Source organism: Balaenoptera ricei, chromosome 1 (genome assembly GCF_028023285.1).
Source record: "Balaenoptera ricei isolate mBalRic1 chromosome 1, mBalRic1.hap2, whole genome shotgun sequence".
In the NCBI taxonomy this organism is placed as follows: domain Eukaryota; kingdom Metazoa; phylum Chordata; class Mammalia; order Artiodactyla; family Balaenopteridae; genus Balaenoptera; species Balaenoptera ricei.
The window spans coordinates 134,564,183-134,576,504 of NC_082639.1; the positions used below are offsets into that span (position 1 = coordinate 134,564,183).

Sequence of the window (12,322 nt, forward strand, 5' to 3'; positions counted from 1 at the left end):
TTTTAATCTCATATTACATCCTAAATGTTATTTACCATTTTGTATACCAGATTTTATGAAAGATATTAAAAACTAGACCAGAATGTAAGCTGATCAGAATGCTGAAGCATTTGGAAACCATTTAGTATCAGGAATGACTGAAGGAACTGGGGATATTTGATCTGGAGGGAAGAAGGACTAAGGAAAAACTAAATATCTCAAATATTAACAAAAACAAATTTCAGCTTAAAAGGAGGGAGAATTCTCTTAAAAAAATGCAGCCAGTGTTATTTTATGAGTTAATTGGGTTATCTAAGGAGATATAGTAAGTTTCATTTTATTGGATTCTGGAGGACATTTGGAAAAGATTTGTGCATAAGAGTAAGAAAAGTGATCTCTGTAACCCTTCAATTTTATGAGTATCCTGAACAGTCCAGCCTTTGTTCATTTTCCTGAATTTTTATTACGGTATTCTCTTGTTCAAATACTTTGAAGTGCTTACTGCATCTTAGAGACCTGTGCTGTTCAATATAGTAGCCACTAGCTACCTGTGGAAATGTGGATAGTCCAAGTTGAGATTTGCTGTAAGTATAAGATACACATCGATTTTGGAGACTTAGTAACTAAGAAAAAAAAAGTGTAAAATATCTTACTAATTTTTTTATATTGCATGCATATTGAATGATAATGCAGTATTTGATAATATTGTAATGGTTCTTTTCTCAAAGCCTCCATCATAAAATGTAAAGTATTTGTATTCTTTTGTGAATTTTTCGTTCCAGTGTAAATAATTCCCCAGACGATCACATTCTATTTTGTACTCTTCTGACTCTGCCTCATGTTTTCTTTCTGCTGCTGTCCTGGCTGCCCTGTTCTTCAGAGTCCTAGTTCTTCTAGTCCAGAGTAGTCCTTCGCTTCTCTTTACCTTGAACTGAGCACGAGTACCTCTCACTTGATATTCATTTAGTAACTATTAAATGTCTACTGTGTGCTAGATACTGTGCTAGGCACTAGGAACATGAAGATCAGGAAAATATAGTCCTTACTCAAGACATTTATAGTGTAGTTGAAGAAGAGAAAGAAATAAATAAGGGCAATTGAGGTGTTATAGATCCTGTGATTAAAGTCTGTACAGAGAACAGTGGAGGCATAGAGGAAGGGGAATGGCTCATTCTATTTAGGGTTAGTTGTGGGGGAGGAGGTACTGATAAGAGGTTTTCAAACATGAGTAGGTATTAAGTACGTTTCAGTTTGTGTTTTGGAGGAGTGAATGGCCCAGAGCATACGGGCCTTGAAGGAGCAGCAAGAATCATGTATTGCTTTGTAATGTTATTTATACATGCCTTGTGTTGTTATTTGTTGATACACGTTGTCTTCTTAACTGCTCAGGGGCAAAAACTATGCTTTGTACTATTTTATATATTTATATAGGATTTCTGTGTTGCTATTAGCATTAATTAATTACAGTAAGAGGGAGATTTTGTGGGTCCTGATATAAAATAGGAAATAGGAAAGAAGAAAGACAAGCTGCTTTGTCCTAGTTTATGAAATGCCATGAAAAATGTGTAGAGCCTGTATTTTAATATGAAATATATTCCTTAGGGTGGTAATGTTGGAAGAAAGGATTTTTATAAAACTACTTTTTTAGTGAACATTATTTATTTATATTGTTACTTTTGAGACATAGTTTTTATAATACCCTTTTCAGCTAAAGACATAGTTTATTAATCCCAACATTAAATATAACTGACTTTTTTAAAAACAGAATACGGAGTCAAAAAAGTTAAGTCCATCTGTGATTGAAACACTCTCTACAGTTGATCTGCCTGAAGATCCTTCCAGTGTAGTTGTGGACAGTGAAAACGTGGAAAATACTTCCAGCTCATCTACCTCAGAGATCACTCCAATCTCAAAGCTTGAGTAAGTCATTACAAAGAGAAAAAAATATGATTAGATAATGACAGAAAAATTTCTTTGATACTCAAATTCGACATTAAGGCTTTATAGCAGACCTAAGTAATAATGTCTGTTTTATTTTTATATATTGTTTAAAGTTTACTTTCCATTTATAGTTATTACAAAATATTGGCTATATTCCCCATGTTGTACAATACATCCTTGAGCCTGTCTTACACCCAGTACTTTGTACCTTCCACCCTGCCACCCCTATATTGCCCCTTCCCACCCTCCCCATTGGTAACCACTAGTTTGGTCTCTGTATCTGTGAGTCTGCTACTTTTATTATATTTACTAGTTTGTTGTATTTTTTAGATTCCACATATTAGCTATATCATACAGTATTTATCTTTCTCTGACTTATTTCACTTAGCATAATGCCCTCCAAGTCCATCCATGTTGCTGCAAATGGCATATCCATATATATATATATATATATATATATATATATATATATATATATATACACACACACCACAGCTTCTTTATCCATTTATCTGTTGATGGACACTTAAGTTGTTTCCATGTCTTAGAAATTGTAAATAATGCTGCTGTGAACATTGGGTACATGTATCTTTCCAAATTAGTGTTTTTGTTTTTTTCAGGTATATACCCAGGAGTGGAATTGCTGGGTCATAGTTTTAGTTTTTTGAGAAACCTCCCTACTGTTTTCCACAGTGGCTGCACTAATATACATTCCCACCAACAGTCTACAAGGGTTCCCTTTTCTCCACATCCTTGCCAACATTTGTTATTTGTAAACTTTTTGATAATAGCCATTCTGACAGGTGTGAGGTGGTATCTCATTGTGGTTTTGATTTGTGTTTCCCTGATGATTAGTGATGTTGAAGGTTTCCTTAATTTAGAAAATCTCTTTTATACTCCTAGCTCCAGCAACACTACAAAGAACAAAACAAAATTCCCTTCTCTTAATACTACATTAAACATATCTATCAAATGAGTTAATTTATATAAAATGTATAGGACAATATCTGGCACATAGTAAGAATATATGTGTCAGTTAATATCATCATTTTTATCATCACTACTTTTTTTTTTTTTTTTTTACCACAAGCACTTTTTAGACACCTATTCTCTTCAAGAATGTAAGGGACTGGGTTGAAGGAGTTGTACACAAAGATGTTACAGTTACCATTTAGGAGTTTGCCCTGGTAAGGGACAAGGTAACAGAAGACATGCTTAGAAATAATGATAGTATTTAAAATTTTTAAATATTAAATTCTTAGAAAGAATTTAAGGTTAGATACTATGTATCTGAACAGTATATCTTATTTTCTCATTATATTGAACATGACTGACTAGTGAAATGGGAGTGAGGTAAAGAAAAATATTAAGGTATATATTTTTTAAATGAAATTACAGAAGTGCTTTAAGAATTTTAGTGAAGCGTTTTGAGATAATAGATGATTTCTTGATACTATAGGCAACAATTCTAATATTGGTAGAATGTACTAATAGAAATGAAACATTAGAGAAGATGCATTTAGAATAAATAATTTAAAAATCTTATTTTTGGCAAGATCAGGTATTAACCTATAATATTTTGTTTTAAAATTTGGTAATTAGCTATTGGGTTGGCCAAAAGGTTCGTTCATTTTTTTCCGTAAGATGACTCTAGTAGCACTTAGTTGTCTTTAACTTCATTTGAAGCAGTTTTGTTAGATTGTATGTGACCGCTGTCATATCAGCATGCATTTAAAAAAAGACATCAAAATTGGTGAATTTTTGTGTAGCCATTTTAATATTGAAGATGGAAGAAAAAAAGCAACATTTTTGGTCTGTTATGCTTTATTATTTCAAGAAAGGTAAAAACACAACTGAAATGCACAAAAAGATTTGTGCAGTGTATGGAGAAGGTGCTGTGACTGATCGAACATGTCAAAAGTGGTTTGTGAAGTTTCATGCTGGAGATTTCTCGCTGGACGATGCTCCATGGTCGGGTAGACCAGCTGAAGTTGATAACGATCAAATTGAGACATTAACTGAGAACAATCAACATTATATACCACGAGGGAGATAGCCAACATACTCAAAATATCCAAATCAAGCACTGAAAATCATTTGCACCAGCTTGGTTATGTTAATCGCTTTGATGTTTGGGTTCCATATAAATTAAGCGGAAAAAACCTTCTTGACTGTATTTCCGTATGCGATTCTCTACTTAAATGTAATGAAAACATTCTGTTTTTAAAACAAATTGTGACGGGCGATGAAAAGTGGATACTTGTACAATAATGTGGAATGGAAGAGATCATGGGGCAAGCGAAATGAACCAGCACCAACCACACCAAAGGCCGGTCTTCATCCAAAGAAGGTGATGTTGTGTATATGTGTATATGGTGGGATTGGAAGTGAGCCCTCTATTATGAGCTCCTTCCAGAAAACCAAATGATTAATTCCAACAAGTACTGCTCCCAGTTAGACCAACTGAAAGCAGCACTCGACAAAAAGCATCCAGAATTAGTCAACAGAAAACACATAATCTTCTATCAGGATAGCGCAAGACTGCATGTTTCTTTGATGACCAGGCAAAAACTGTTACAGCTTGGCTGGGAAGTTCTGATTCATCTGCCGTATTCACCAGGCGTTGCACCTTTGGATTTCCATTTACTTCGGTCTTCACAAAATTCTCTTAATGGAAAAAATTTCAATTCCCTGGAAGACTGTAAAAGGTACCTGAACAGTTCTTTGCTCAAAAAGCTAAAAAGTTTTGGGAAAATGGAATTATGAAGTTGCCTGAAAAATGGCAGAAGGTAGTGGAACAAAAGGGTGAATATGTTGTTCAATAACGTTCTTGGTGAAAATGAAAAATGTGTCTTTTATTTTTACTTAAAAACCCAAGGCACTTTTTGGCCAACCCAATATTTAAAGGCCAAGCAAGGGCACTAACAGATCGAGTCAATGGTTTACATAATTTAAATCTTTACACGATTTAAAATATCTGAATTCTTGAAAATCGTCTGCAGAGCTGTAAAGCATTCTTTTCTGGCTTAGATTTGTTTTGGAAATCAGTAATATCACTTTTAACTTATGGTTCATTATATCCATTAAATTGTCAGATTGTCTTTTTTGTTTCTATTTTAGTGAAATAGAAAAATCTGGTACTGTTCCTATAGCCAAGCCAAGTGAAACTGAGCAATCTGAAACTGATTGTGATGTTGGTGAGGCCCTTGATGCAAATGCTCCAGTTGACCAGCCTTCCTTTGTCAGTCCACCTGAAAGGTGGGTGTGAGCACTTGTTTGCCCTTTGTATGGTTCTGTAATAAACAGCAGTGTCACGTTTGAGTAGACTTTGGTGCATGCTTAATTCCACTTTATGACTAAGAGAAAACTGATCCCTTTGTACTCCGTTCTTGGTTTGCTTTGTACTCATGTACACTTACAATAGTTTAGATTGCATATACTCGTTATTCAGCTAAAATTTGTTTATTTAATATGCCTTTTGCTTTCAAATAGCCTTGTTGGCCAGCATATAGAAAATGTGTCATCTTCGCATGGCAAAGGAAAGATAACAAAATCGGAATTTGAATCAAAAGTTTCATCAAGTGATCAGGGTGGTGGTGATCCAAAATCTGCATTGAATGCTTCAGATAATTTAAAAAGTGAGGTAGGTAAATAACTTGCACTGTTTCCTACTTTATTATACAATGCATTTTTGTTATTAGCTAATCTTGTAATTTGCTATCCGTATTTGCCATAAAGCCAGGGGATTAGTAGTTAGTGATGAACGTGGAACTGAGGTGAACTGTGCTCCCAGAGAGCAAGTGGTTGCTTCACAGAACTATTGCCAGGATACTGTTTATACATAGTGTTGTCCCAAGTATGAACTCTCTTGGGTTATATTTAATTATAAATGTTTTTTTGCCACCATTGATTATTTGATAACCAGATACATAAAGTCCTTATTTAAGCAGGTAAGAGAGCTATATAGAAGAAGTTATGATTGTTAAATTTAAGTATCTTCAGAATAAAAATTTAACTCAATAATACAAGATTAAATTTAGTCTCTTCAACCAGAATTATGTTAAAGGGACATTTTACCCTTTGTTATTTGTGTGCAGAATACAACTAGACTAGCTTATATTAAAGAATATGATTCTTAAAATAAAGACAGGGCTCATTCCTGTGTAGCAGTTTTACTTTCTTTTCTTCTTTTGAGTTCTACTTTGACTTCATGTAGAGGCCAGTACAGAATTTCCTGAAGAAATGTTGACAGAGAAGTGTGCTCCCTTCAGCTAAGAAATAGCTGAATAAAAGAGATGAAGGCCACTCTGTGCACTTCAGAACACTTGGAATCAGAGTATTTTAAAATACTGAGTACCACATCCACATTTGTTTCTTTATAATTTGGATCTTCTGTTCTCCACCTTTTCTTTCACATATTTTCTGTGAATCTGCACTCATAACTAACTAAACTTCATTCTGGAGACTTTAGTGTCGTTGGGCCAGCTGTTTATCTGATGCTTTTTATAAATATAGGAGGTCCCCATTTCATAGTCCAACATCTTGAAGGAACTAATTTTCCCAGTGAAACCAAATCAAGCATATGTTACAGTTCAGTTGTCAAATACCACAGGCATAAATAAAATTAGACAAACATTACAAAAATGTCTTCTTTGAGCTATTTAAGTATCAAATGTAAAATTCAACCATGGCAGCCAGTTTTGTCCAAGATTTGCTTGTTCTCCTTAACCATTTGCAGCAATGTCTTGCAGATCCTTGAGATAACGGGGATAAACTCTCTCCCACTCACACAAACTTAACAGGGCAGAATTATCCTGAACTGGATAGTATACAAAACTACTGGACACTTTATAATATGCTCATTATCTGACAATTTTTCTGGAATATTAAGTTATTTAGGAGGTAATTAATACAGTTAAAAATTCCACTCTTCTGCCTGTTATAATGCTTTACAAAGTAATTTTATTGTATTGTTTAGTTCTCTTATTTGTTGCTAAGAGGCAATAGTGATTGCTCTGCCTGGGTCTCAAAGAGTGTGTGTATGTTCTTACTTCTTATGTATTTCTTTTAGTATTTGGGCTTTACTCTTAAATATCTCAACTATATTAATTTTTATAAATATTTGTTTATTTTCTCATTCAAACTAGATTTTTGTTATTTAATTTTTAAATTAAATTAGTATAATGCTACTTCTTTAATTTTATTTTCTGCTATGTATTTTTTTAATAGCCACATACTTTATTTGATAAATTAGTGTGTTCTGCAAAACACTCCGACGTGGAGGTTGTATAGGAACCAATTTGCTAATAAGTCTTCCTAAAAGGAGGTAATAGGTATTTGTATTGATGTATTACACTAATACACTAATTAGTATTAGTACTCGAAAATGTGCCCTAATATAGCAAATATATACTGTATGAGATTTGTGCTATTTACCAAAGTAAGCTGTCTAAATAGATGTTTTGTACACTTCTCAAGGTACTGTTAATAAGTATGTGTTGTTTTAGGAATACAGAAGTAATTTAAAAATGGAATGAACATCCTTGCATACATTCTTCCAATTAAGAAAAAAATTACAGATTGAATTGTATGCCCTTCCCAGTTACATTTCTTCTCTCCACTTCAGATATAACCACTATCTTGAATTTGGTGTTTTTTACATTGGTAGAGCATGTTTTTTAACTTTTACCAAATATGCATTGCTACAAACAATACATACTATTATTTGGCATATTTTGAAACAATGTAAAATGGTATCATTCTTGTCTTAAGTATCATTTTACTCAACATTGTTTATGAGTTTTGTCTATGCATTGTTCGAGTCTACCACAATTTATTCTTCAATTAATGGATATTTAGATTGTTCCTAATTTTTTGATGTTATCAATAGTGCTGCAGTAAGTATCCTTATGCATATTTTCTTACGCACATATGTGTGTTTTCACTGATATTTATACATAGGAGTGGAATTATTGGGTCATAGGGTATGCATATCTTTATTTAATATTCCTAAATGTCAAACTCACTTTAGCAGTCTAATAGATGTTGCATGGCTCAATAGGCTGTCACACTTTAACCTCAATCAGATTGGTATAATTTATTTAGTATCTTTAGTTTTCGTTTGCATTCCCTGATTATACTGAGAGTGAACATTTTGTATTTTCTCTTTGCTTAGTTTATTGTTCCTCCTTTACTCTCCCCCATTATTGATTTGTAGGCAGTCTTTATAGTTGGTAATAATTCTTTGTTGGCTGAATGTGTTGCAGATATTTATTTCTGTCTCTGGCTATTTGAACCATGTGGTTTATGGTCTTTTGATATATTTAATTTTTAAATTATAATCTATCCAAATGTATCATTTTTAAAAATGATCTCTTTCTTCGTCTTGTTGAATCCTTTTATAGCCTGAATCATGAAGATGTTTTTCTGTACTTTTCTTTAAGCTTTGCTTTTCACATTTAGGTTTTTACATCCACCGTAAAATTTTTATATAAATGGTACTTCTTTTTTTTTTAAATTTTTATTGGAGTATAATTGACTTACAATGTTGTATTACATTCTGCTGTACAGCAAAGTGAATCAATTATACATATATCAACTCTTTTTTAGATTCTTTTCCCATATAGGTCATTACAGAGTATTTAGATTTCCCTCTGCTATACACTAGGTCGTTATTCATTATGTAAATGGCACTTCTTGTTAAGGATTTTGTAGAAACAATATACGACATCTAAAATTAGTTAGCTTCCTTTAATGTGTATATTATTTTAATGTAGGTTTTAAGATGGATGCATTAAAATTATAGTATTTATTTGTACAGTTTTTGTATGGGTAATTTTTGGCTTACGATATTATATAGGTTTTTTTACAACCTATGCTAATATTGCTAACATGTGAAGGGATTCATCCTGTGGTGCTTAGGTAGAAGATTTTAATTCTTCGAAGAGAAACTCAACTTTTAAGTTAAACCAGAACTTTTCTTTTTACATTTTTTGGTTTTTTTTTCAAAATACTATCATTCCTTATAAAATTGGACTTTTATTTAATTTGACAGGAACATTTGTATTTACTATTATAATTTATTAATCTGTTTTCTCTATATTCTTTGAAATCTGAAATCTGTTTATTTTTGACATTTCTGTCAGAGTTCTGATTATACAAAACCAGGAGAAATTGACCCTGCATCTATAACAAATCCCAAAGATCCAGAAGATATACCAACATTTGATGAATGGAAGAAGAAAGTTATGGAAGTAGAAAAAGAAAAAAGTAAGGAAGCACTGTGATTCTTTTTTCTTTTTTTTAAAGGGCCTGGTTTAAATATGTAGTTCTCTTTTTAATTGGTAAAACAAAGTAACAGTTCTGAAAACTTTTTAAAGGTGAAACTTACCAAGATGCTTTTGATTACCCACATGCAATTTAGCTGTGCATATGCCTTAATCTTGATTAAAATCCATTATTGTAAATTATTAAATGAGGCTAAAATAAAGTAGGCAGAGCAGTGATTTTTCATCTCAGTTTATGAGGAAAGTTGAGGCATGGAAAGTTCTGAGTCATAAAGCTTTAAACTGTAAACAGAATTGGACTAAATTATCATACTTTCTTTTTGTTGTTGTAAAATAACTCTCAGAGTTAAAAATTATGATTAGGATTAGAGATAGAAGGATAGCATTCATCCTTAATAGAATAAAATGTGTATGCAGAAGTTTTGATTTTCATGGATAAGCTTCATTTTGTGACTTGTACTAGGCATAAATCAAGTAATGTGGATTTTTGTAGTTAATTTGTTTATTAGGGATATTTTAAAGTTATTGAGCTGAAGCATTTTGATTTTCATGTGGGTTTTTAAAATATTCTCTTAAGCATTAAAACCTGTTCTCTAGATGGCAGCCTGTTGCTCTTGAGATTGTTTGCTCTGGGTATTTTCAGTCGTAATCATCATATATATATGTTCATAATAAGGTTTGTCTGCAGGTCAGTCAATGCATCCATCTTCTAATGGAGGTCTGCATGCCACAAAAAAGGTCCAGAAAAATCGAAATAATTATGCTTCAGTAGAATGTGGTGCCAAAATTTTGGCAGCTAACCCAGAAGCCAAGGTACTGCAGTGTAAAATTCTTCTGTGCATATAGAAAACTAGTGACTTTATTAAATATAAGCAGTGGTTTCCTGGGAACTGTATTTTAACATGAGCTATTTTCCTAATCCACTAATAAATGCAGGATTATGCTTTTAAAGACATTTTCTTGCATGAATTCTTAGTGTATTGGTTGATACATTGCACCTTATTTTTGTTTTTTCTTTTTAAAGACAATTTTTTTAGAGCAGTTAGAGGTTCACAGCAAAATTGAGAGGAAGGTACAGAGATTTCTCATATACCCCCTGTCCCCACGCGTGTTAGCCTCCTCCATTATCAACATCTCCCACCAGAATGGTACATTTGTTACAGTTAATGAACTTATATTGACACATTGTTATCACCTGAAGTCCGTAGTTTACATTAGAGTTCACTCTTAAACATTCTGTGGTTTTGGACAAATGTATAATGACATGGATCTGCCATTATAGTATCATACAGAGTATTTTTACTGCTCTAAAAATCCTCTGCGCTCTACCTATTCACTGCTTCCTTCCCCCAACTTTTGGGAACCACTGATCTTTTTACTATCTCCCTAGTGTTATCTGAATGTCATATAGCTGGAATCATACCATACGCAGCTTTTTCAGATTGGCTTCTTTCACTTAGTAATATGCATTTAAGATTCATCCATGTCTTTTCATGGCTTGATACCTCATTTCTTTTTAGTGTTGAATAATATTCCATTGTCTGGATGTACCACAGTTTATCCATTCACCTACTGAAGGGCATACACTCTGTTTTTAAACTTTTAAAACCTGTGTGAAATTTACAGAAGGAAATAGCTAATAGAAAAATAATTTTTCCCCTATAGTAACAGACATTTAATTTTAAATGTCTTGTTATAAGGCTAACTTAGCACAGTATAGACAAAACTTGTAAATTTTAGCCACTTTTATGCTTTCTTCCCAAAGTGAATGTTTCAGAGTCTTAGGTGTATTTTAAGATCTAAAAATATAGAAAACCTAGAAAGCTTGATAGTTGAAATAAAATCTTTTTCTTTAAGTAATTTATTCCCTTCCCCCTTTCTAAAAATAGAGCACATCTGCTATTCTTATAGAAAATATGGATCTTTATATGTTGAATCCTTGCAGCACTAAAATTTGGTAAGTAATATAAAATTTAATAAAGTGTACTCTATACATGTATTATATTAAGCTTTTATTTTGGGATTAGATTGATTTGTTCATATAGTCACTTAATAAGCATTTATGATTGGTTGGTGGTGGTACTGTACTTACCTTAGGTCCTGGGGTACAGAATTGAAGACAAAAATGCCTTTCCTTTTAAGGACATCACACAAAAAAATTGACAGATCTAGTTAAACAGTTACCAAATGGTATAAAAAGTACTGCTGAAAAGGTATTATAGGATAAGGGATGATATATAACTGCAGAAGAGGATGAGCTTGCTAGAAGAGGTAGTTCATGAGCTGAATCTTGAAGGATGAATTCCTTTAATTCATAGGAAGTCACAGATGAGGGAGGCAGAGGTATTCAGGAACTATAAGAATAAGGGGATAGCGCTAAAAGGAGCATATTTATCTTCTGGGCAACTATAAGTAGAAGCAACCTGAAGAAGTTATTTTAGTGATTACAAGAATAGAGGTACAATTAGAGTCATCATGGAAGATGAGACAGCAGAGTCAGTTTAGCAATAACCAGGCCATTCCATGCTACGCATACCCAGCTTAAAAGTTTCTGAAGTTTATCTTAAAGACCGTGGAGGGTAGTGTTTGTTTTAAGTAAGGAAATGACATGACCTCACTGGCGTTTTAGGAAGGCTTATCCTTAAAAGGTGGCCTACAGCATAATGCAGTTGGAAGCAGGGAAACCAGTTAGGAACCTGTTGTCATAGATCAGGTGAGAAATGAGGGCTTTAATTAAGACATTGGCAATTTGGATAAAGAAGAGAGGGGAATCTGAAAAATGTGTATAGCAGACAAAATTGACAGCTCTGGGTTAGTAACTGGATGTGAAGAAGAGAGAGGCATCTGTTAATCTCCCTTGATTTTGGCTTCCCTGCTTGCATCTGTGATTCTGCCACTAACTAAGAATATAGGCAAAGGAACCGATTTACGTGGGAAATCAATTGATATACCAACAATTTTATTAGATTACTTGATTTCATTGATCAAAAGCAGCTGTTTTAAAAAAGAATTGAGATAAATCACCACCATCAAATTAATACATATATATAATTTTTTTAATTTAAAGAGAAACTCTTTAAAGATAATGCTTATTCTTTTCTACTTTTGGTTTTCAC

General features: G+C 32.9%; 1 protein-coding gene across 2 annotated transcripts in view; it reads left to right on the top strand.

Annotated features, from left to right (window-relative positions):
• The window catches only part of SUCO (SUN domain containing ossification factor), a 72,560-nt gene that overhangs the window by 19,046 nt on the left and 41,192 nt on the right, over positions 1-12,322 (top strand). The window contains exons 4-9 of one of the 2 annotated variants that reach the window (XM_059936482.1): positions 1,745-1,899; positions 5,041-5,178; positions 5,413-5,563; positions 9,066-9,189; positions 9,883-10,019; positions 11,096-11,163. In XM_059936482.1, the coding sequence (XP_059792465.1) occupies positions 1,745-1,899; positions 5,041-5,178; positions 5,413-5,563; positions 9,066-9,189; positions 9,883-10,019; positions 11,096-11,163 (773 nt within the window). The remainder of the gene's footprint in view (positions 1-1,744; positions 1,900-5,040; positions 5,179-5,412; positions 5,564-9,065; positions 9,190-9,882; positions 10,020-11,095; positions 11,164-12,322) is intronic. The other variant, XM_059936474.1, reaches the window with a different exon arrangement.